Source organism: Neodiprion virginianus, chromosome 3, assembly GCF_021901495.1.
Source record: "Neodiprion virginianus isolate iyNeoVirg1 chromosome 3, iyNeoVirg1.1, whole genome shotgun sequence".
NCBI lineage: Eukaryota > Metazoa > Arthropoda > Insecta > Hymenoptera > Diprionidae > Neodiprion > Neodiprion virginianus.
Genome location: NC_060879.1, coordinates 267,849 through 294,294, shown reverse-complemented (window position 1 = coordinate 294,294; position 26,446 = coordinate 267,849). Strand labels below are relative to the sequence as shown.

Here is a 26,446-nt window from a genome sequence, read left to right as displayed (position 1 = left end):
GCCCGAAAAAAAAGTGAGGCTAACCCCTTTGTATTTCTGGCGAAAATTTTTGCGATTCTGAAAAGTGCTGGAATAAATTCTTTCTGGCACCATTCCTACGTAATTTTGCGAGAGAAAACGATCGGGCGCAGTCCCAATACGCTGCGAGCAACGAATAAAAAGTTACAGCCGAAAATCGAGAACGTGTGTTTTCGACATTTTTCAGCAGGTGCTTTTTCCTTCGTAACTTCTCTCCTGTTGATCCCACGCCATTTTTGCTGCGTTTTCTGAGTTCCTGGGTGTCCAATTAGTCGAGTAAGGGTCATTTAAATCGAATCTGAGACCAAAAATTTTTTGCCCGAAAAAAAAGTAAGGCTAACCCCTTTGTATTTTTGGCGGAAATTTTCGCGATTCTGAAAAGTGCTGGAATAAATTCTTTCTGGCACTATTCCGACGTAATTTTGCGAGAGAAACCGATTGGGCGCAGTCCCAATACGCTGCGAGCAACGAATGAAAAGTTACAGCCGATAAACGAGAACCTGTGTTTTCGACATTTTTCAGCAGGTGCTTTTTCCTTCGTAACTTCTCTCCTGTTGATCCCATGCTCTTTTCGCTGCGTTTTCTGAGTTCCTGGTGGTCCAATTAGCCAGGATTACGAGGAAATAGCGAAAAAATGGAGAAATTCCGTTTTTTTCCTTAGCCGTACATTCTGCGATGTCGGTAGCAATATTTAAACTGATACAAATGATAATCCAAACAGTTTTAGATAATTGAGGATATCACTGTTTGCATATGGTATATGTGGGACTTGAACGCGGTTATGCATCTGCATTTGCCTACGAGTTTGCAGATCGGATCTGCATATCCGAATCAATATTTTTATCCAAGGTTTACAGAGCATTTCACTTAGTAGATTAGGTTCAACCAGAAGAAATCCAAAACCATCACGGAATTCTTATATTTATTTTACAAGTCTCTTTTTTCATATCAAGGTAGATTGTTCCAACAAACTCGTATCCTCAACGATTTGCTTTCAAGTTCCCAAGTTCTCATTTCGATTTTATGCCATACAGTTTCATTTATGTAGGCCTATGTAACATCAATAGTTGTCAGCAAACTTGTAGGACCTCAAAAGGTGGGAATCATCTCATAGGATTATTATAGATTCATCATAATGTTGGGTTCAAAATGTCACATATGTATTTCTCAAAACGCTATTGTTCGATTCTTTAGGTCTGCGTAGTTGAAATAACGTGAGGCCTTGAACAGTGGTTTGATAGTGACAGAATATTTCTCAGTGAATTTTTTAAAAGGAACTACTGCACAATGTAAATTACCATACCTCATGACTCATTCTACATCAGTTACAAAGAACCGTAAACCGCAGAGCACATGAAATAATATTGTCATCTGATTTTGTGGCAAACAAACATAATCAGACCGGTACATCAAATAATGGTAACTACAACAAAAGAGAAGAAAGCAATCAAAAACAAAATAAAAATGATCTCAAGAAAATAATTAAACACGTGTCAAGAAACGGGGATCCAGATTCTTATTTCAGATATTTAACATTTCCTATCAACTCATATTTCACCATGTATTTAAAGTAGTAACTTACGGTAAATCTTTACATCACACATCACGTTTGCACTATTTTGAGCCCAGCCCTACGTTCACCTGTATTCTGCCTAATTTTTCTCTTAAGTGATCTACACTGTTTCAACTTTTCAACAGTGAGTCCTCATTTATTATCAACAAAATTACACAACCGCAACGATACAATTGAACCACTCAACAACATAATTCTTATAGCACACATTATTAAAGGAAAGTAGTACGTAGGGATATATTCCTTCCCGAAATTTTATTCAAACCTATAGACGGCACATCCGAATTGGCTGGTAATTTCAGTGAGATACATAGACAGAAAAATGTGGGAGAATGAGAGGGATGTACAAATAGAGACGCAGCGAGGTAAGGGCAGAAGGAGTGAGAGAGCTAGAAGAGTGTACAACACAAGATTTCGTGGTGTAAATACATTTTTTAGAACCGCATAGTTTCTATTATCAGGGATCAAAACATCGAATCCAGTGATTTCCTACAAAACTTAAAGTATCTTTATCTACGTTTCTTAACGCTGTATCGTGTGCACATTCTATTTTCATGGTGAATAAATATATTGGTATCACTTTATGGTTTGAATTGACTGTATGTGTGTATACAGATTAAGGTTCTTTTAATTTGATATAACTATAAACTTTACAATCGATATCGCGGCTTGTTTTACATATTACAAGCATTTCTTGCCAAATAACAAAACACCAGAAGCGCTTTGTTTTGCAGCCAATTTCATAATGAAAACATTTTTAATATCTCCAACAACTAAGAGGTAAATCGAATTTGAAAATAACATACGATGTTTACAGTTCAATTTACGTATGAAAAAAATGAGTACCCGGAATTTTCAAGATTAATTTAAGAGCAGAGCTAAATCTTGAAACAGAGCGAAGCAATGACATATTGATTGCGTTTCGTTTGACTGAATAAGATACGGCGCTTTCAGCTCTGATCTTGAGACAGTGCCCCATACTTGTTACCCAACGAGAGTTTCGGTGCTTGAGCCTGTGTTTCTTGAACGCTGTATGATCTAGTTCCACCTCGATTACGAACTTCTTCAAAAGATCCTTCATCCCGCCGCCTAAATTCAGTAAAACATTGTCATACAAGAGAATTTCAGTACACCGTACCATAAATTTGTATTGTTATTATTACTGTATTAGGGCAGTTTTTTCTTGGAAATGAGAAATTGATTGCAAAGCAGAGGTGAAAAAGCAAGGAGGAAAAGTTTCAAGTGCTATAGAAGGTTTATCCTACCGTCTGCCCCAAGGACCGGTGGGTTCGCTATTCTGTTGCTGAGCGGCGCTCAACGTTGGAAAATATTCTTCGCTGTGAATATCCGGGGCAGTATTTCTCATCCTTTGCCTAGGGCTGGCAGACATGGACTGTGCATTTCTCAGATGAGGTGCTTTGTAACTACTTCCTCCAACAGCTGGCTGAGGAACTACAGGTGCAGGTTCGGGTTCAGGTTGCGGAGGCGGCTGTTCAGGTCGTTTCCAAGGTCCGCTATGTCGTGGTCCAGCTTCCCCAGATTCTCCATCAGAGTTATTTTCACCCTCGCCTCGTTCATCATCAGTTTCTGCTTCTTGGGCCTCGTTGACTGTTAAGTTTCCAATTTTCAATCCTGTATAATCCTTTTTCTCCTCCTCGAAATCCCTCCACTCATCTTCTTCCTATCGATAATAAAGATTTGGCGGTATATCAATGATAATGCATATTACTGTAGTTAAAAGACAGAGCAGACGGAAAACAACATCGAATCGGGACACGAAATAAATTTGGCAGATAGGCAACAGCTGCCGAGACATATGATTTAGCGGAGTTTAATACCGCGAGATATTTGCGGGGGGTGTGAATTTTTACAGAACTTGATCTCGGTTCTCGGATGAACTACACCAATAAACAGATCAATTTCTGGACTTGTTTGAAAAGTGGAGCGGAGGAATAAATTAGCAAAATCATTTCGTAATAAACAGAGAGAAGAGAATGATTAATTCGATTCACCCGGCTACCCAAGTGACGTTTATGCCATTTAACATGGCGGCCGCCTAGATACTCTTAGCCTAGATTTCGAGATTTGTAAAATTGACTGATTCTACAACCCCCGGGATTACGCTAGCTGATTAATATCGGTATTACCTCGACAGGCTGTATCTCCTCGCCCTCTTGGTTAGTCGGTTTCTCCTTTGGTTTCGGTTTCTCAACCTTTTTACCCGTTTCCTCCAGCTTTTTAGCGATCTCTTCTGTCGTCGTGAACTTTTTCCCCTTCGCCTTTTTCCTGTCCTTCTTAGCGAAAAAATCGTCGAGATCAGCCATGGCTCGCGTTAGGTCTAACCCGTTTCACACAGAAAATGTGGAACACGGTATATAATAAATATTTTCACAAGGACTGGCCGAACAGCGATCCACATGTGTACCTTGCCGAGCCACTGGCCACTCCCGGAAATCGCTGCTCTACGCCAGAGTCAAATCCACCCCCTTGGCACCTTGTCGCTACATCCAACGAAATGAATTTCCGCCAACCAAACGCGTTCCGCTCCAAGATCGTTACAAAATCATATTTTTTCTCACTCAATTACCCTACAGCAGATATCTACGTTTTCTCAACTTTTACACCGTGCATATCACGGGATCTGGCAGAATCGTCAAACGTCACTCAACAGCAGACAGCGTAGAGCGACCGTATTGTTGATCCACTGGACAAATAATAAAATAATATTGCATACAATATCACGGCAGAAAGACGGATTTACCAAACTGCGATTGTTGGCCGATTCTTTTCATGAACACATCAACGATCCGAATTATCTAAAATTCGTAAAAATACGTAATTCGTGCATTGCAACCGTCACGAACCGCACGGTATGCATGTATTGTACATACATACAGACACGATACTGATCGGAAGAACAATCTCTCCAGGTTTGACAGACGTAGTAAAAAAAGCGACTATCCACCGTAGTTTTGAAACATGATTATAGATGGCGCGGAGATCGATCTTTTGGCTAGTGCATCATGATCACGCTTGTTCCATGTATCGTATGCATCTCATTATGCTACCCTTCCAGCGCCGCTTCTTCCGGCTCGCCTTTAAATATGAACGATATGAACAGAGAGAAGCCTGAGAGAAAAAGTATATTCCAAAAGCCTGTTGCGCGACAGAGGGCGCTGCAAATACGCTCGGCGCTGGGGAGGGGGTCGCAAAAAATGTTGGGCTTTCTAAGTGAAGAAGTATCTTGCTCAGCTTTATCGATAGATGTCACTACATATCCCAGAAGGTCAGCGCCTGGAGCTAGAGGTGACTTTATCTAGTCAGCTTGCGAGGACGAACTCACGACCAACTTACAAGACGGTCGCTAGTTGTTTAGGAGTGCAACTGCACTCTGCTTCCGAATCTCAACGCTGCGTTTAAACACCTCTGGACGTGCATAAAACGAACTCCGTCCAGTTCCGGAACAACTGTTTGGGAAACTCGAGGCTTTCGCAAAGGCAGATGTGTGACACAACGAGTGAAGTCGAAAAAGCGTACTAGTAATACGCCCTTGTCAATAATTGTTCAAAAACTGATTTTAATGTGAAGCAGTGATAAACAAATATATACATATATATAACAAAATGAAAATCACACAGAAATGTTTTGGAAATATCACAAAAATGTTGGACTTTTACTCCCAGTTCAATCCCTCGCCGCTCTCGATAAAACAGTTCATCGATTTTGGTGAGTCTCTTTTAAACCTCGACCTTATATTTTGCTCGCCTTTCTTCGCGCCCGCGACTTCAGAATTTATCACCTCGGAACTATCATCACGATCATACCCGTATCATACTAACATCACATTAAATTGTTGTGCATACTTATATTCTGGAGAGTTGTTCTACAATTGTTGGATTACACGTATTGCTATTCCATACGTCGAATCGACTGAAAATACTGTAGATGCAGATAGGTACGTATGGATATATCGGCGCAGGCGTGCAGTAAACTACCATACCTGCATACGTACGTATCTGTATCATAGATTTATACACCCCCACGCTTACCTAGGTCTAGGTATTGTGCTTATCCGTACCTATTGCCAAGGTCCAAGTACCAACACTTCACAAAACTCGGCACATTTTGTGCTTCCTAATTTTTAGCCCACAAATTATACAATACAATTGCTTTACACAGTTAATTAATTAGTTGGATACGATCTCGAAACTTGAGTTTTTCTTCCATATTTTAGATACGAGAAATTGAGTTGGTTGTAATTCGGACCAATCGATTTGGCTGCCCTAATAACAATTCGCATCTCAAATCATCAGTTACGACCGATCGTTAATTCGCCTGAATCGATCAATCTTTGCAAATGATAGATCATACGATTGGGAACGATCAATCAGTGGAATTTTGAAGGCAGGCAGCTTTAAAATAATTAAAAAAATGACGAGGAAAATAATGACGCATAAAAAAACACCGTACGGAGAAACGAATTGCTACCACTACATCTATGACAGTATTTTTGTTGCATTATGTTGTTATGCGGTATAAGCAACTCAGAATTGAAACGTGACTTGCACTATTTTATTATACGTATGTAAGTTTTCACGCACACCTATGCATGTCAAATTGATGGCAGCAGATGATACCAGGGGCCTTGAATCAGCGAGAATGCACTTCCGTAGGTGTACGTGCATACACTCGCGTATAAGAATAAATTATCATCAGTGATTGCCCGTCGGCAAACGATGTAAACAGATTCCACGAGGAAATCGTCCGTGGATTGATTGTTCGACGCACAATTAATGCAGTCCGTTATTGGGCCAAATAAAAAATAAAATCAGGTTCTACAAAAGGGTGATTTCATAATAAAAATAAAAAATACTATTAGTGAACACGAATCAAATGGTTTACTAATTATTCCTACACTTACTTAGAAAAGCATGAGATAAGTAGGGTGGTCCTTGTTTCAATGAAAATAAATTGAGAAGTTATATCAGGCATACGTGCAATCATTCTAAGTATTACGCAACACTTCAAGTTTTACACGTGATGTACTAACATTTTGCATCTATTTACGTCATTTGTCCTAGCGGGGGAAAGGGATTTCGAGGAAAAATATACGTGTGTGCTGAACGTCAATAACATATCGAGTCATTCTCCGTAGAGCGATAAATAATACTTCACACAAATTAAACTGAGAAATTTACACGTATCTACTATTTATACGAACGAAAGTGCTGAGCATCGGCAAGAAAAAATAAAACCAGAACACACCTGGTAATTCAGAATTGCCGAAAGTACGTCGTCGACGCTGCACGAATACTACTCATTTCCTCGAGACGCAAAATACTTTATATTAATTATACTCGTAAAAGCTGAAAATGAATGCGGAAATAGCTGACGGTTTTTCCACCGTTAACCAAGTCTGTCCATTATACCTATATATGTATGAATGTATGTATTACATAATAATATAGGTATGTGTATGTTTACCGTATACCTGTGCCGGCTGCCCGCTCAGCTAGTCGTTTCCACTGTCGTGACCTTGTTAGAGCAGCTATTTGTAGCCATTCCTTGCCCATTGCAATCACGAATATCGCATATTGTGCACGTATAAGATACGTACTAATATACTTTGCATCACTTTTATGTTGGACGATGTTTTCAATGTCGACAATATTGAATACTTTATGATAACTTTAACGTTTGAAAAAACAACCACATCGAAGACGTTAAGAAAATTAAATTTCAATAATAGTAATGCCCATAACAAATTTACACGGAATGTTTTCTTTTGATCATGTGAAATGAATTCGTTGATCTTTCTTTGTACACATGAATTTTTAAAGAATTTTCTCATTATTTTCAAATTTCCGTTTCGAAAGTTTAAAATTTTGAAAAATGCAAGAAAAACGGCGCACTTTTTATACGTTTTCGTAAAAACGCTGTACATTACAATTAACAATAAACAGTTTCCGAGCCGTTGAACGAATAGTTTTATAAATAGAGCATTTACAAAATTTTCTAAAACGTAAATTTCAAAATAATGAGAAAATTCTTTAAAAATTCGTGACAAATGATAACATATCATTCCCTAAAAATTTTTTAAACTACGTTTTGTTTAAACGGTTTATCGGTAACTTTTGAGCATTAATATTATTCAAATTTAATTTTCTTATCATTTTTATTGCGGTTGATCTTTTTCCGATCTTTATCTTATCATAAAGTATTCAATATTGTCGACAAGACTCACTTTTGGTTGAGAGTGTGTAGCCAGTACATCCTTAAATATTATTGCATTCCATCGTAACGTCAGCCGTCGACAGCATCCGCTCAACCATTGCAGACAGACAATGCTTTTCTTACTGGGACTTACGTGTTCGTTTGCACGTCACAAACATCTAATTGTAAGAAGAAGCATCTGCACGAGATTATACCTATACAACAGCCTTCCTCGTACCCAAGTCTACTTTAACCGGGATAAAAAAAAAAACACAATTGCCAAAAAATTCGAGTGAATTTTCAAAAATAAAAAGACATTCTCTGAATCCAACTGGTATTTGGCGTACAGTATATAATATAATAATAGTAGAGGTCAGCTGTGAACTTGAATGAGGTTGGCGAAAAAGTTTATTTTTAAATGTTCGATGGACAAATTAAAACGCTGGCATGAAACCAACATGGTTGCCGTTCACGTCACTTTTCACATATAATTTACAATTCCGATCGCACGATGATCATTTCCAACACTTGCCTGTGCAGATTACACACTATATATAGATTTTACGACAAGCAAAATGACAACAAGGATGACATAATCATGATATCACATTCAGATATCACATGAACGTATTAGGGACTGTGTGTGTTGTACATACGTACAACGATACGTTTTGCCTACGTAGCGTGTGCAGTTGATTAATCTTCAAGTGTTAAGCACTTCAATGATCTATTACAGCTGTAAACAAAACTTGAAGTTCTTCCATTATAGTAAACTGGTACTGTACCGTGCTACGAAATGTTTACCGCCTCATTTTCAAAATATTAAGATCACGCTACATAACATTTATAATATGCATGAGTTTTGAAAGTGTGCACTAAATATACGGAAATTATAGTTGCATAACAATGGAACTGCCACCGGAACTAACACGTTATCCTTTTTATTTCTACCGTCTTTGCGTGTTGTTTTTCGGTCTCACTCATTCACGCACGTCACTCGGGCAAGTCGTCAAGAAAAGGTGAAGGGGATCGCCGGTCGATGACCTTCCTAGATGAAAGGGAAAAACAAAAATAAAAAATTAAAAATAGGATGGGAAGAGAGGAAACGTAGAATAAGTCGATCCGCCCGTATCGTATATGTATGACTATAATAACGGTAATAAGAACCAATCATGGGGAGCGCACGCAGATCGCGAGTTTTCGACAAGGGACACTCGATTCCATCCCAATTGTAAGTGGGGCGTTTTTTTTCGCGTTGATATAGCTATTGCAGCTTGCAGCGTTGCAGCATTGACGCGAGATCACGCGCACAATTACACTTATTCAGATATATACCTACACCTATAAACGTGTCCCCGTTTACCACAGTCTTAACAGTAGCGTACGGCTGCGCGTGAGCCCGGAGCTTGCGTTGGAAATCTTATGATTTTCTGCCCTGTTGAAATCTTCTTTGTTCTGCATTTTTTTTTCTTTTTTTTTTTTTGACAGTAGCAATTACCATGACAATATTTTAAGAATCCCCAAATAACTTGGAATTTTTCATATCACAGAGCCTCCGGCCTGGCTGTATTGTTTGTTATTCACGTAGTCGACAACTGTACAGCTGACGATGGATTAGGAAATATTGTCTGCTTCTGCGTTTCAATATAAGTATAAATTTCCGACCAATTTGCGGAAGTGTGTATCCGGTCTATTTGTAAAATATATATGTATATTTGAATAGTAAAGGTATGCTTATATCCAGCGCCGGATTTAACTTGGAGCCGCCTGTAATCCCGAACTTATTTGTCGCCCCCCCCCCTTTCCATTTTGAAAATTGTAATTTATTCTTAGTTTAACGTCATATACTAATTCCAAAAGTTCCTATATTGTTAAACATACTCCAAAGATTATAACAAAAATAAAAATAATTATTTTTTCACTAAATGACGATTTTATTAAAGAATAACCTTAGGTGTCCGGTACTGGGGGATTTCCCCCTATACTAGTGTTGCGGTTTAAAAGGCTACTCATGAATTCACTCCCATCCAAAATTCTCCAACGCCACTATAGAAGTTTCACTTCAAAAAATCCATTCTACAAGTTACATATGATTTTGATTTACCAAAAAAATTGAATTTCCAGCGCCCATTTTTGCCGCCCCCAGAAAATGCCGCTCTCGGGCCTATAGGTAAATCCAGCGCTGCTTATATCTCAATGTAACACCGAAAGAAAGATATTCTAGATTTCACATCTCCTGTTGTGGTGAATTCATGAGCAGCACTTTTATTGCAGTTAAATCTACAGCAATTGTAGCACGATTTACAAGCCCGATAATAAGAATTACAAAACCAATGTAGCAATGCAAGCGTTACAATATGCTTAGGTACAATATGCTTTCACAATTGATGTAGATTTGACTCGAACATTACATTTTTTTCCGTGAAGGAATATCTGTGAAATGTGACATGAGTCAACCGTAGGTGTATTTCCGTACACTACCGTAGGCAGATAATTAAAAAGTAAAATAGCGAACACACATGGACATTGGAGTCTTGCAATAATGTACAGGTTGAGTTAGTGAGAATTCCAAGAATATAGAAGGACCTTCATTGATCTTTAGACGCAGCCCCGTAACTAATCGGCCGGACCACATTGAAGCAACGTTAATAATACATACTGACGTTGCTGCAGTGAAGTTTCTGTCGTGAGATATTAGCAGCGTATCGCATGGTTAAATATAATTTTCGGAAATTGTTTTTATGGAACCAGCTGGCATTTGAAAAAAGTAATGTGTCAAAACAGACGCAACAGCATTAATAAGTATTAAATATTCGCAGCATTACTAGCATTAGAATCAGAGCGGTCAAGTGTGTCAAATTAGGGTAGTCCTTATGTAGGCTGTGGACGAGTTTTTTCTACCCCATCGCCCAAATCAACTTCAAATAATTCAAAAACAATTGCCCAATTTTTTCAGATTCTTACCTCATCTCTAAGATAGTCCATATTGTGATCGTAGTTTCTTATAGAAATAACGTGGGACAAACGTTTTTTTTCCGGTATATATTTTATTGTGAAAGTAATAATATTCCAAAAAATCTGTAACTGGAAGGTTTTAGTGGACATTAGTGCTACTATCTCAGGCAATCAAGACGATAGACGCTTCGATCACAAAGCGGACTATCTTAGAGTTGAAGTCAGAATCTGAAAATATGTACCAATTGTTATTGAATTGTTTGAAGTTGATTTGGGGGAGGGGGGGTCGTAAACACCCTAAATAAGGACCACCCTAGTACCGCATGGACGAATTCGTGGACATGCTCTTTAGGTTTAGTTACGCCAATGTCAACATTGATGTTACTTCAATGTGGCTTGCCTATTACTCATCCAAGCTCGTCCTATTTACGAAATTTGTATTTGACTCACCGTGTATAAGCCTTGCGGGTAGTCACATGCTGCTACAGCTAATGAGTTACAATTGACGGTCGCTCTCGCTCACTCTACAATATCATGTTGACCGGATGCATCTGCACTCCCCAGCTTCCCAGCCTCGATTCACCGTCTTTCTTCTTATGCATGGAATCTGGATGTATGCGATAACGTGTCGTTAGAAATTCATCAGTCTCACAATCAGAGGCAATAGCAATACTCAAAATTAGACCGGCATGAATTCATTACACAAGGAAAAAAAATGGGGATAGGAAACGAGACTTGATGCTCAATGCCTGTTGAATCACGATCGAACTTTGCGTACATACAACACGCGTTATGTCACAGTATACCGATGTCAGATGCATACTTGTGTCATGTATTTATATATAATATACGTAATATGTATCCTGATTGTGAGAATGAAAGGATGAAAACATGCCTCAGAAAAAAAAGATCAACAATACGTTTGCCAGTGTGAATGAGTCTCTGTCGGTTGGCCTTTTCAAAACTGGTACAAACAAATACATAATAATTTCTATCTGGGGATTTTTTATGTTGCTGATTCTATTCCCGTACAGTCGACTTTGCGGCACTCTCCGAAAATGCACGTATATAATGACACCATTTTCAGGCCACAAATTCAACCTTCATCAAAGTTACTAAAAAATGACTATATTTAATGACACCATTTTTTGAGGTCGACATTTTGTATTTCATCATTCTGGTGGTATATTTGAATAGAGCATCTCAAAAACGGTTGTATACCAGTTAATATGAAAATCGGTTGAAAATTGAGAAGGTTATTCAAATTTTCACATATGCAGAACAGTACCAGAATTGGCCCGATTTTTTTTGTGTACACATAATATAATACAATACGATTAATTCCATCGACGAAAACCTTATTTTATTTAACTACGTTTAATATAATCGCGAATTAATATCAAGGAGGATGAATATATTCTTAATTTGATTCATTTACAATTTTAAATTCACATGACCAACGATACAAAATAATTATCTTTTGATTTACGTACGAGGTTTTCGTTGCGATGAGCCAATTGTTATTACCAAAAATAAATCATGAACTTTTTCACGCGAAAAGAATGATTTTCAGACACGACAAAGCACTCCGTTATCATATTATAACCAAATGAGTGATGTAGAATGCTATTGCAGGGAAGCCAGTATACATGATGTGAGAAATACGTGACGCAAGCGTTGATACTAGTGGCCGATAGTATTTCCAAATGATCAGATAAGGTGTCAAGCAAGACCAGTTCTCAGTTTTGCCTGAGCGATACGCGTATCGCTTATTTGTTATTCTGCAACGAGTATTTATGACCTCATTACTGTTTACGTCGACAAATTTTTTCATACTTATCTACGCGTGTGTGTATCAAAAAAGTAATGAGAGAACGTAGTATACGAGTATGTACGTGGCTGCGTTGCACGCGGCTTAATTATATCTACAACGACTGCTCAATGTCACGGCATTCCCACACTATCAAAGCGTTGACTTGTTTTTCAAATAAATTACAATCTAGTGGGGTTAGTATCGTGAAAACAGAGTTGTTTTCTGATAACTCGTCGTGCTCTTATATACACCTTGGAATTGTGATTATCAGCCGACATATAATGGAATTCCAGAATACATCAAAGCGAAGCAATACGCCACATAAATGACCATGAGGTTCATTCTTCGTTATCATAGAGATTTATTTCATATACATATTGCTCGTCTCATTCTCGTACGATTGATAGAACTGGCAATGAAAAATTCTCAACGATGTATCTGATACATTTCATAGGCTAATGAGATTTTACCGTTTCTTCTTGGCTTTTCACAGGGCTGAGTGCTTGCGAGAGAAAGTCTTTCATCTTCCTCCGAAAGGAGCTACCCGTCCGACTGGCAAACATCATGAAAGAAATTCATTTACTGCCCGACCATCTACTCCGAATGCCCAGCGTCGGGTTGGTGAATAATTGGTACGCGACGTCGTTCGAAGAGATTATACAGTTTGAAAAGGCTGACATCAACGAAAGCACTCTAGATAAGTGAGTTGAAGAACTTTAGAACTGCTGCTGCAGCTGCATGTGAATATGCACTGCATGGCATGCATACTAATCCTATATGCATACACACTGTAAAACATTATATTATCTAAGTATATGTTGCGCAAATGTAAAATATATGGACATATCGTATAACTTTATCAATGGTTTTCAGGTTCTGCCAAGCGCTTGTAAAAATCAGGAACAGGCACATGGACGTAGTACAAACAATGGCTCAAGGGGTTTTAGAGCTTAAAGATTCACACGACGTTGATAATCAAACTGAAAATAGTATTCAGTACTTTTTGGACAGATTTTACATGTCCCGCATTTCGATACGTATGCTCATTAATCAACACAGTAAGTAAATGACCGAGAAATTGACGAAGAAACATGATGATATACGCGAATTAAATTCTTCTTATCGTGTCACAATTCCATTATCTGCATACATCTATACTGAATATTTGCTTATCTGTATATATAAGATATATTTCATTATAACATAAGTATAATTGCCGTTTTTGTATATTTTAAATACTCATTGCTCATTTCACGTCCCACAAAGGTGAAATTACTGTACCCTTGTTGATTCTGAAAAACAAACACTTTCCGGACAGTAATTGTTCCTCCTATTACCACTTCGCTCTTTCATTGTTTTCGTTTTATAGCATTGTTGTTCGGTGGACAGCTAAACGGGCAGAGCAGCAGGCACGTGGGTTGCATTGATCCTGTTTGCGATGTGATCGGAGTTGTTCGTGATGCGTATGAAAATGCCCGGTTTTTATGTGACCAATATTACCTAGCCAGTCCTGAATTAATAGTTAATCAACACAATGGTAAGTTTTAAATATGAAAGTTGACTTACGCTTATGGATATAGCATATGAAATTATTGTAATTTGATGAGCTGCACTGTCAAATATTCGTGTTATTCGGCGCACGTGAGTCTTTTCTTAAAACTTGTGTCCATTCTCTCGAATTTCAGAACTAGAGAGAGGAAATGAGGTCCGGATAGTTTATGTGCCAAGTCATCTATATCACATGCTCTTCGAACTATTTAAAAACAGTATGCGAGCAGTTATGGAGCATCACGGCGACCAGGCTGGAAACTGTCCCCCTGTTTGCGTTACTGTTGTAAGAGGCAAGGAGGACATTTGCGTAAAGGTAATTTCTCAACGAGGGCAAGAATAAAAATAAACATTAGCGTAAATCTGGCACTGACCATAAGGTACATTGGATTGGTAATTTCTTATAGATGTCCGACAGAGGTGGCGGAATTCCACGTTCTCAAACGGATCACCTCTTCAAATACATGTACAGCACTGCGCCCCAACCGAGCAAATCAGATGTTCATACCGTGCCCTTAGCTGGTTATGGATACGGCCTGCCCTTGTCTCGGCTCTATGCCAGATATTTTCATGGTGATTTAGTACTACTCAGTTGCGAGGGCTATGGCACAGACGCGATAATATACCTCAAGGTAATCCATGGAACAAAGAAATATTTATAATAAATTAGCAATGTTTAATCGCCATGTTGTGCTGTACAAATACTAATATTGCTGTCATCACGCCAGTTGGTTTCTGTCGTACAGCAAAGGTGATATTGCTATGCATTTTTCTCTCATCGCGTATTTTCGTTGAATTATAGGCATTGTCCAACGAAGCAAACGAGCTTTTGCCCATTTTCAATAAGACGTCTTCAAAATTCTACAAGACCACCATTCCGACTGGGGACTGGAGCAGTCAAAGTACCGGGGGAATGGCTACTAGACAGTTTTGCGTAAGCCCTGGACACGGCCACAGGTTGCCCCACGGTATGCAGGCCAGTCAATGCTAGCAGCAGGCCGGCTCCGACTGCAATCAAGAATTGATGGATTGACGTATTGTAAGCAAATGGGCCAATTTGGTATTTAACCATCAATATTACAGTGTACGACGTGTCGTTTCATTTTATTTTTATTTATTATTACGGACTTCGAGTATACGCCTTGCTACGAAAGCCAAAAAGACATTGTCTTTCTGGGCCTTATTAGTACTATGTTCCAAGACCTATTGGCTTCAAGATCATAAGAATATAGCAGTTATTTGAATGTGTGACGATTTATTCCGGTGGTGAGGTTCCTCTTCATATAAAACTGTATTCTATATTCAGAATAGTAGGCAGAGCACTGACGTCAATCATATTGATTTAATCGAAGTACAAGACAACTACAGTATTGAGAATGTAGCAATAATTAAATAAAATGTATAATGCGCCGCATCAATCAGCCGAAACATCATACATCAAAATGTCTGCTATATCTCCATGACCTTGACACCAATAACCCTGGAAATATTCACGTTATCTGATAATCCAAATTGCATTGTCAATTGGGATTGTTTTAAATGGTACACTTTCAATATCGCAACGCATTACAATGTTTTTGACCGGAGAGAAGCATATACGAATTTTACATGCAATTGAAACTATATTCATGTCCATAAAAGTAAGAATTGTGCAATTCTAGTAAGTGAATAAATTCATATTCACCTCCAAATTTTAGTAAGAAAAGAAAAAGGAACGATACATCTGTACTCGATATCTTGAGAACCATTATTTTTTACTTTACTCTTACTTCAACAAAACAATTCATGCTCTTTCTTGGTTCCAAGTTTTTAAACATTATTTGAAACTCTCCGTTTGCGTTGTAGCCATTATTCATATTTAATGAATAGGAATCAAGTCTGTTATCATTACAGGACTTTATCTGCAAAAATCACAATAAAGTCCTAAGAGTGAATGTTGACTACAAATTATGTACAATCTCGATACGACGCGATACGGCACACATGTATAACAAATGTTAAAAAATGATAATACAAAATGCGATCAGTGAAAACCAAATACTTCAACCATCGGCTCACTCTTCATAAGACTGGATTCATGTCATAATTGTTAGGTCTCATGTAACACATATCATGCAATGATTTCAATTCTGAACGCCTGTTTACACAATTTTCTTGAAGTCTCAAGCATGTTTGTTAAACTCAACGCAATATTTCTTTGTAAGACATAAGTATTTACGATTGATTATAACTTGCACATGGAACCTAAACATTTCGGACTATAGTATCAGCCTAGAAGTTTAATCTTCAGCAGTCAGTCTAGTTACGTTTGCATGTAAATGACTAATACACTATGACGTATCGGTGAAGAAAGGAGTTACACGTACTGTGGTATGCTTGGAGCATCTTTATACAAAATGCTATAGGTGAAATACAGTAAGCCGAAAAGAAAGAAAAAAACTTATTCAGAATAAAACGTAACACTGTGATGCAAAGAATGAGTTTTATAAATCATTCATATATGCTATAAGTAACGAGAAAAAAAAACCCCGTTATTGTACAGCACTACATATACATTAGGGTAGTCCTTGTTTATGGTGTTGACGAATTTTTACCGAAATTCTCCGAAATTCGTCTAGATTGCCTGGTACGATGATGTGTATTTTTTCCCAGATAGTAGCACTAATTCTCACCAAAACCTCGCGGTTACAGATTATTTGGAACATTATGACTCTTGCAATAAAATATATACTAAAAAAAAAGTTTTACCCATGTTAATTTCGATAAGAAACTTCGATCACAATGCAGACTATCTTAAAGTCTATGTAAAAATCTGAAAAAATTAGACGATTGTTTTCGACTTATTTGAAGTCGATTTGGGGGATGGTCTGGCAAAAATTCGTCGACACCCTGAATAAGGATCACCCTTATATACATATATCTGTGGCACTAGCATATTATAGGTATGTCAATAATGTACTCATTGAGGGTAAAAATAGCTCTCAATGGTTGAGTAATGAAAATAGCCGGAATATGTTATATTCCAAGAGTTAAATGAATTAGTCAAACTGCGAATTATGCAATTATCTTGCGCTTGGTGCGTTTTCGCTCGATTTTAGAAAAATATTTTTGTTTTGATCTGATAAATTGCGTTGCATTTAAACGACACTATATTGGTAACTTTGATGAAATACGGAGGAAAATAGGATAAGTAAAATAGGAAGATGAGTATATTGTACGATGAAATGCATACGAAAATAATAGAATTGATAATTGTGTACTATGTTGAATATTCATGTAATATAAATTATATACATACCTATGGTACTAATGTACACAATATAGTAATGAACTGTGTCATTGGGATTTTTTTTTTTTTGCATGTATTCAGTGAACACGGCAGTGGATGAGATGGTATGTATATTGCAGATTTAAATCAAAGAGTGAAACTTGTACAGTTTTGTACATAGCATAATCAACTATTACTATTCATGCGATAAAATGATTATAAACTGTAAATAACGCTGCCCTGGTAAAAGAGATGACAAACATGATGATTATACAATGTAAATGTATAGTTTTGCAGAAATGATTCATTTTATGACACCACTATTTAGAGAACATGTAATTTGAGGTAGCGAATATAATACTAATAACAATCTGAACGTAATGAACAAATTTTCTGCACGCCCAATCAGACGAATATTGCAAATAATATGCATCGAGTGATGTACTTAGCATTGTGTAATATAATTGCGACAAAGATTAGTTCATTTTATATTTATAATATCATCTAGTGTCCGAAAGGTGTAAGGTGAAGATTATGCAAGGCATTTTTGTAAATATATGCATACATGCATACCAGTATGCAACGTGTATATGATGAAATGTAAAATGTTTTATTTTTAGTCGCTTAGTTATAATGGCCTGATAACGTGTAAACGAATGCAAATAATTTGTTCAGAAATAACTATGGATGAAAATTGTTGATGTATTAAAGATGTATTATTATAGAAATCTGTATTGATCCCTCATTTGTGAGTATTGATTCAAATAGCTTTGAATTCATCCTGAAACGTTCCATCAACCAATTCCAACTGTCCCCCAGTTTGGCAGATTCTTCAAATATTCCAAATTTTTTACGAGATGTTTTTAAATATAAGTCGAATTGAATGCAGTTAAAACGAGTGTCACTACAGCGGGTGGTAAAGGAGACTGGTTTGTTACGAAAATCAAGTACTCATACTTAAATCTAAGAATCCCTTTAAGTAATCCAATCGAACAAGTTGAGGCGATTTCCCTTTTTAAGACTGCACTATGAGTCTGAGAGACTCGTTTCAAAAGATCCTTGCTATATCAATACAACATTTTTCATTTTTTTTTCAATATATTTATTATTAATATTATTATTATCGTCCTGATTCGTCCGTATTATAACACATGGTTTCCAAATTACAGTTATTGAATTGGGAAAATATTTGACAGTGTAGTCAATAATTCATTACAAAATAAGTTTTTATCTATTTACATGCCCGGCCTTAAAGTGTGTGCTCTATACACTAGATATAAGAAAATAAGAAATTTGCGTAGATCACAAATAAGCAATGACAACAATTAGATTAATTGTAAGTCATGGGTGAAAGGAAATTTGTTGTTCCAATGCATTGTCTCACCCCAACCCTGAGCCTATACGTTATGTCTATGTAAAAAAAAGAAGCAAAAAGTCTCGAGCAAATATCATATTATAAGCAATACAGCTATGAGCAGCAGATATAAATATTGAAGTTGATGTCCACGCTCACATGATTTCAATTTATTCATCAAAATGTGTTTCTTTCACCAAAATGTTGAATTTCTTATGTTTAAGTGAAACGTTTTCCACCAAACTTATCGCAAAACGAATTTTCACATCATAGCACTACGAATTATTAGTTTGGTCAATGAAGAAATGAATTTAATGTGAATGACATTCAATTTTACTGAATGCCTCACAAAGATGTAGTTTTACTTAGGAGGAAACAAGGCGTTTTAATGTACATTTTTGTACATTGATACTTTTTATATTCCGATTACTTAGTGCTGTAATAATATTATTTGTTTTACGGTTAGAGCCTGATCAAAAAGTAATTAAATCCGACTAGTAGAATACGTTTGAAATTGGAAATGATTAATAAGCAGAAGTCACAATGATTTACATGAAAATAACAACTTCGAGGTGAAGTTAAAAAACGAGGAGATTCACGACTACGATATTAGTTTAATTCTATCCAAGTTTACGCCAAACGTGCCGCGACTTATTTAAAACAGATTCTATAATTGCAAACAATTGGAGAATATTAATGAAAAAGAATCTCTATTTAATAATCGTTCACTTCCGTTTAATTTTGTATACGTAGGCTTGTTAAAAAAATGTCAATTTATTTGAACAGCCTATGCAGGGTTAAAAACCAAGTCTAATACGGCTAAGAACAATAATTGGCAACAAATCAAATGGAAAATTAAGAATGCAAAATAAGAAAATTAATACTTATTTAATATGATCGCGTGTTGAGATCCATGATATTTCATTTCAACAGAACTGCCACTGATTGTAAATTAGAGTAATCACTGTCACGTAAATCGTATGGCAAAATCTGGTATTAAACGTAAAATGAAAGGCTCACTGAACACTATTTCACGTTTCTCACGGGGGAAAACAGTCCCGGACATATTTCAGCAGAAATCGATCAGACTAATAGTTAAACATGCCAAGCGTTACATCGAATTTAGCACCATCCTGTATACACGATTGATGTTCATATTTATATAGCTATACTATTTATATGTATACGGCAGTGATTGTATATTCTACGTATAGTCATTAGAGGGATTTCTTAATTATAGAATTATTATAGCACTGTTCAAGATCACAATTTATATTTAATACAACGTCGAAGAATAAACCGAATGATTATTGCCCTGTGAACTAAGAGGATCGAAAAATTCTAAATATTTTCTCAGGTTTAATCACAGTAGTTAATCGAAATAGCTCATTTTTCAGTTTCGTTATTTTTCTTAAATATTATATTGATAGTTTATTCGTCGATTCTTCACACCACAATGTTGATGCATTGAATGTCAATTTGCTGCTGTACAGGGTTCCAAACTCAACTAACGCATTGAATTAATATATCGTCTCATTTGGAAACAAGTTGGTACACTGACTTATCACACCACCCACCATTACTCATCTATCTACGCCAAACTGTCAGCTGCGTCTCCGAGTAAATATAATTGTTTGGAAGTAACGAAATATTGGTGAAAATGAATTTTATAGGTAAATTCGGAAATATGCGAGTCAACTTTCAAATTTAAAAAATTGATTTATACACATTTCCACAAGTGTGATTTTTAACTAAATCAATAACACATAGGGTGTTTATTTTTGCTAATACAGTATTCCCTTCTATGCAAACTGTAGGTAATATTTGCAAAATACACTAATACAAGCCTTGTGAGAATAAAGATGTAACTAAGATATTAGTAAACTATGAGAACACCAGCAGCACTCTTGTGATTATCCAATTCGTCAATGCAGATTAGTTATATTGTTGTATTATGCTTACCCAAAAATCAATTGCGTTAATAGATATATATGTATCATATCATATGTGTGTGTGTGTGTGTCTGTGTCATTATGCTGTACATATAATATGACTTTGTATGCGGGTGTGAAGATATATGCATGTTTATTCAAAATATTAGTAATATTAATCTAGAAACTCCTATGCAAATATTTATTTATCATATATACTCTACAATATATTCATCACAGTGCTAAAGACACAAAATTGTGTAATGTTAATTTATAGGTAAGTATATTATTTATATATATATATATATGTTCACTATGTATAATATATTATGATATACTACATGTATATCATAACAGGCAGGGAGTTGTAGGAGAACCAATTGTCGATAAGAACATTACGATCAATTCTAAAAGGTGTTATGCAAGAACCAGTATTATTATATTACAGTATAGGTGGGCTTTGAGGGAAAGTCAAATCATAAATTGAGCAAATTGAATAGGGTGTGTAATATTATTTAGATGAGAAAAAAAGGTGCATATAAATTCAGGGTACATTTTATTTGTACTCATAGCGTATCGATAAAAGGTTCTCCTTCCGTGTCGCATCAACTATATTTATATCACTTCTTTTATTTATGGGAAAGGATGGCGCTGGTTACAACAGTTGCGTCCCACTTCCAACTTTCATTACTTTACACGAGTTTAGGTATATGTATTTACAACAAAGTATTCACACAAATTGATTTTTATAACGAAGCCTCATTTTGCATGTCTATGAACAGTCCCTTAAATTGATTCTGATACATTCAAGGATACTAGTGTCGTTTGCTATACCGGTTAAACAAGCTGTAGCAGACTACACTTGCGATATGAATGTATAGAAATCAATTCAGAGGTGATGTATATGCAAACAGCAATGGGGCACGAATTGATAATGGCTGTTGGTAAACCTCTTTACTAGAGAACGTGGGCAATTTGAATTAAAAATGTCGAAGCCACGGATTCGGACATATTTCAAGCAAATTTTAGCTCCTTGCGCTTCATGTTAGCTTAGAGTCGATATATGTATATTCTTTCATTAATTCGACGCCAAATTACTGGCATGAATATTAAAAAGCTTCACATTTCTCACGGAATCGATCGATCTTGCATATTGGATACACGCGGTAAGTGTTATTGATACAGACGCACAACCTTGTTTTCTTACTACCTGCCATAAAAACAATTAATAATAATGGAAAAAAGTATATCGAACTTCTTACTTTCACACAGATCCTTTCTTCTCGAGTCTGTGAAAATTTATGTGCCGAAGTGAGAATTTACTGTTGATTACCTGCCGTACAACCAAAGGCGCCAGTCCGATACCGTGTATCTAGGACCTGCTAAGAATTTTCAGGAAATTGCCATATTGCGTTGGTTGAGATCGTTTGTAATGGATCACATACTAATTTTTTATTTATTTTGTCATATATCATAACTCGACAGCTTGAGAATCGTTTTAAATGTAATTTCTCTCATTCAGAGAGGCTTCTTTCATTAGTCACCAGCTTCTGATGTTCAATATTCAAACATCGCTTTTTTGAGAGACGGACGCGATCGTTACACGTATTCAGCGATGGTTTGCTTAATTAATAAAATCAAGTTCGACCTGGTTGAAACTTTAGACTAATTTACTCAATTTTTCCAACCTCGTGCCTTACAAGACTGAACGGCTGACGGCAAATAGTAACTAACAAGCTGGCAACATCTTCATCCAATCCATATGGTTCAGCATCTTGGTGAAAATTTTGGATTTGTTGGTCCGTGTACAAAGCTTCTCAGTTCTTTAGGTGGCTCAGCACCGAAATCAGATGCGGTATCGACGTCAGATTTGCGACAAATTATCATACGGATGTCCGTATGTAAATAAATCCGTCCTGACTTACCCGACATGAACCTGTGAAAAGATTGCGGTGTGGCAAAAATTTTGCAGGAAAAAATTAGCAACTATGTAAACAATTACTAGGGTTACCAATTGAAACAATACCTGAGGTGTATAAGGTAACGGAGCGTTTTGTCTCTTAATGTTCGCTGGCGAAGAAAGGTATGAGATCGTGAAGGCATGTCGGACAAGTCGTACATAACAACAAACATTTTCACAACCGTTCCCAAAGGATTCAAAAGAGTTACTTGAATTGTCCCGCTGCGTGGCACTTGATATCCCTTCTTCCCGAGATTAATGTGAGCCTGAAAGTAAGGGGTGAAAATTGAACCCTCCTGGACAAAACTTTTAAAATTATATGACGCGTAATCTATAACACACACGTAAGCGTCATTGCAATGGCAACTCTGTCAACAGGAACGAGGCTTACAAGATATGGCGTTGAAACTTTGTCATTGTCTCCAAGAGTGTAGAAGAAAACAGTAACGGGAAGCTTTCGGTGCTTCGGGCAAAAAGAGCCGCTAGCACCGAGCTCGGCGGTGAATCCATGGACCGTGGAAACTGGCTCTAATCTCCCGTTCAAGGCAGACTCTTCAAAACTACCGAGAAGCGCGTGACTGTGCGGTAATCCTCGAGTCGTTGTGCGGCGTTTTGATATCTCTTCACCTTCAAGAGTGTTTTCAGCCTCTCTATCTCCTTCTTCCAGAGACACCGCTCCTGGACTTGGTGGAGTGTTCAACTCAAATAGCGCGCTGAGTCAAATATTAAAATTCATAATTATTTACAAATCTATACAATCCGTGTCGAATCTCATCATTGTCAAGCTCTATATACTGAATTAAATATACATACATTTGCGTTTACCATATTCTGAATGTCAAAGTGCATGATTGTGAGAAGCTAAATGAGTAAATACCTTCGTTTTGACGAGACAGAGTTCAGGCTACTGTCATAGTCAAAGCAGCAGCTTCCTCTCCGTAGAGGTGCCGGGCTGGAAGTCAGGGGCAATCCGGTTCGACTGTGAAAAACCATGGAAGCAGCATTCCCAAGAGATCGTCTAAATCGTTCTTGTTCAATGGCTGAAGGTACACCTTTGTCTGAAGTATCAGTATTTTCCATATCTGCGTGGCTCTGATGCTGCTGCATCGCGATTGCATAACAGTTCATCTGTTCTGGAGAGATGTGTTTTTGAAAATAATCATTTCGAACTGTATCTGAACTGCATTTTTTGTCGGTTCCTGCGTGGCCAAGAGAATTGTTTTGCATGCGAAACGGTATTCCTTCACATCCGATTTGCAACCTCAGATTTGTACTATGTTTAATTGGATTGTGAGAAATATACCCATCTCTACCTCCCGTTTTTTCTTCTTCGAGTAAAGTCAAACTCTGCTTCTTTGTTAGGTCAGGAAAATTATTTTGCAATTCGGTATTTGTCCCAGGACAGGGAGGGTTTTGATATAAGCTATTTGTACTAAGACACGCAGTATTACCAACTTCAAGAGATTCGTTCTGTTTATCAGACCCATGGGCAAATTCGGATGGATTTGAGAAATCAATCCTCCTCTTGACTTTATTTCCTTTGGATTTTTTCGGCTGTAGGTTGAATTCACGCAGGGGGTGAAACTGGGGGTTATTTAGAGACTGGTCAGAACTTATGGCGTAGTTGTCGTAATAACTTTGCGATGACAACGTTTCCGAATTCTGTTTGGTCTGTTCCTTTGAAAATAGCTGCTTGAATAGGCTTATTCGTTTGTTTAACAACAAAGGAAGCGACCCCTCGTCTTTGTATGATTTCACATCAATATCTTTCTGTATTTTATCATTTGCTATGTGAACATCACTTCTACTATCACAGTTTTGAGCGGAGAAAACGGTTCTTGGCCGAGCTCCGTTTGATATATCGGAAATAACTTTCCGTGAATCATTGCTAGTCCTTAATATGGCTCCTAATAAAACGTCTGCTTTGTTGGTCACGTTATAAAAACATTCGACAGGCTTAGCATCCACTTTTTCGTGCTTTCCGTGGTAATGTTTCCTTTCGTCAGTAACTTCACTCTTGAGTTTTTCATCGTAGATTTGGGACGAGCGTCTTACACATTCAGGCTGCACTAATTCGCGGGGGTGAAAGATTTTTTTCACGTTCGCACGTTTTTCCTGGTGAACAGCAGCACTTCGATTAGTACCAACAATATGAGGTTTGAAGTTTCTTAATTCGTCTGCCGCTACAGCCCTGCAAACGTTGTTGTATATTGGATACCGAAGCAAATTTATATCTGCTTGTGTCTTCTCGAGATAAGATTGTTGTTCAAAAATGGCATCGTCTGATTGGTTTTCAACCTTGTCGCGCCTTTTTATCGTACGTACTGGAGTACGTCGCCGCCCTGCTGGAGTTCGCGCACGCAGTACAGCTAACACTTCGTCAAATTCCCATTGACTAAGCTCCAGATTAGAATTTAACTTTGACTTGACTTGATTTGTGTTCTTATATTCCTCTGTTGGAACCTCGTTTATTTTAGACTTGTAATTTGTAAGTCCATTGTTAGTTGCCACATTCAATACCCGGCTTGGTACTTTACTTATCCAATCGAAGATTCCACTGCTGTCTTTCATCTTCTCCATTTCTTCCGAACATTTAAGATTTGACATCAACTGCACCAAGTCGTTATTAGATACAGATGCTTGTTGATCGATCGTACCTTTCTGCGGATTCTCACTACGCACATTACAGACCAGAGACCCATCCATTAATTCTTTATCTCCAGCCAATTGACTAAGGAAGGCCTGATCCGACGAATACGTCGTAAAAGGTGTTCCTAATTTCGATTGATTGTCATGACTATACGATGAAGGTCCAGGATTTGATTTGTGAAAGGGGCTACTCTGACTAAAAGGATTGACGACAAAGTTAGCTTTGCTATGAATAATTGGCAGTGTATCAAGGGCATCTAGTGGTGACATTTCTTTCCGATTCTGACCACACTCTGTTTCTTTTCCACTGATTGTACTCGTTGTCCAGTTTATATTCCCCATTGCGTTATGATGATCTGTCACTGACGACGAACTTGACTTTAGCGATTTTTCATTCTCGATCTTTTTTAACAACATTTGTTCACTCTCAAAATTCTCAACACATTTTCCCCAACGAATGAGGTAATCTTTTTTATTAAATTTTGGAGATTTCTCGCGTCGAAGACTCAAAATTTTACTATCACAAGGTGATTTACAAGTATCAATATCCATAGGTAGTCCCACGCTGCATTTATAACGTTTTTCAGCATTGCTTTCCGGTTCCTCGATACTCAGCCACGAGGTTAGAGTTTCTCCTGAAATCGCGATTCGATTGTCACAACCGCTTCTCTGCATCTGATTATCCAAGTGATTGCTCACTTTGCTCACTTGCTTGTCACTCGAAAATGCAGTACCCATACTTCGTGACTGATGAATTCTACAATCTGCATTGTTGTTTGCAGTTCGAGAGCTTCGGTTTTCTAAATATCGCGTATTGTTGTAATTCAAATCGACATCATCCAAGCCGCTATTGCTATAGATTCTGATCTCAGGCTCTTCTGTTAATAATTCGCAAACTGACGGTAGACCAGAGGTAGAATTTACAGAGTTGTGAGCACTCGCATTTGAGATGAAATCAGGGCCACGTGGTAGCGATCTGCGCCGTTTACGTTCAGTGTTAGTTTTCAGAGATGGCGAAGGCGGGGAGCCATCTTCATCCTCGCAGCGGCAGTGATGTTTCCCTGGCTCGTTGCAAGGAGTCTGGAGTCTATCATCTACCAAAGCTGTACGAAATTGGATTAAATCAGATGTACATCAGAAATAGAGTCGTTAGCAAATAATTTG

At 37.3% G+C, this 26,446-nt stretch overlaps 3 protein-coding genes across 5 annotated transcripts in view; 1 reads left to right on the top strand and 2 right to left on the bottom strand.

Annotated features, from left to right (window-relative positions):
- Nucleotides 1–1,827: 1,827 nt before the first annotated feature.
- On the bottom strand, nt 1,828–4,485 carry LOC124300166 (protein CDV3 homolog). The gene is made up of 3 exons (XM_046753885.1): nt 3,739–4,485; nt 2,857–3,272; nt 1,828–2,680 (listed from the first exon to the last, which is right to left on the bottom strand). Exons 1-3 carry the CDS (start codon nt 3,913–3,915, stop codon nt 2,542–2,544), a joined length of 732 nt encoding a protein of 243 aa, XP_046609841.1. The 5' UTR covers nt 3,916–4,485; the 3' UTR covers nt 1,828–2,541.
- Nucleotides 4,486–4,875: 390 nt separating this feature from the next.
- Nucleotides 4,876–18,133, top strand: LOC124300165 (pyruvate dehydrogenase (acetyl-transferring) kinase, mitochondrial). The gene is made up of 7 exons (XM_046753883.1): nt 4,876–5,317; nt 13,066–13,273; nt 13,446–13,630; nt 13,942–14,109; nt 14,258–14,436; nt 14,528–14,752; nt 14,923–18,133. Exons 1-7 carry the CDS (start codon nt 5,215–5,217, stop codon nt 15,109–15,111), a joined length of 1,257 nt encoding a protein of 418 aa, XP_046609839.1. The 5' UTR covers nt 4,876–5,214; the 3' UTR covers nt 15,112–18,133.
- The window catches only part of LOC124300162 (protein FAM214A), a 27,900-nt gene continuing 18,995 nt past the window's right edge, over nt 17,542–26,446 (bottom strand). For 2 of the 3 annotated variants that reach the window (XM_046753868.1, XM_046753870.1), the window contains 4 exons: nt 23,511–26,385; nt 23,025–23,346; nt 22,700–22,899; nt 17,542–22,609 (listed from right to left, as the gene is read on the bottom strand). In XM_046753868.1, coding sequence (XP_046609824.1) covers nt 22,441–22,609; nt 22,700–22,899; nt 23,025–23,346; nt 23,511–26,385 — 3,566 coding nt within the window. In that variant the 3' untranslated portion in view covers nt 17,542–22,440. The remainder of the gene's footprint in view (nt 22,610–22,699; nt 22,900–23,024; nt 23,347–23,510; nt 26,386–26,446) is intronic. The other variant, XM_046753869.1, reaches the window with a different exon arrangement.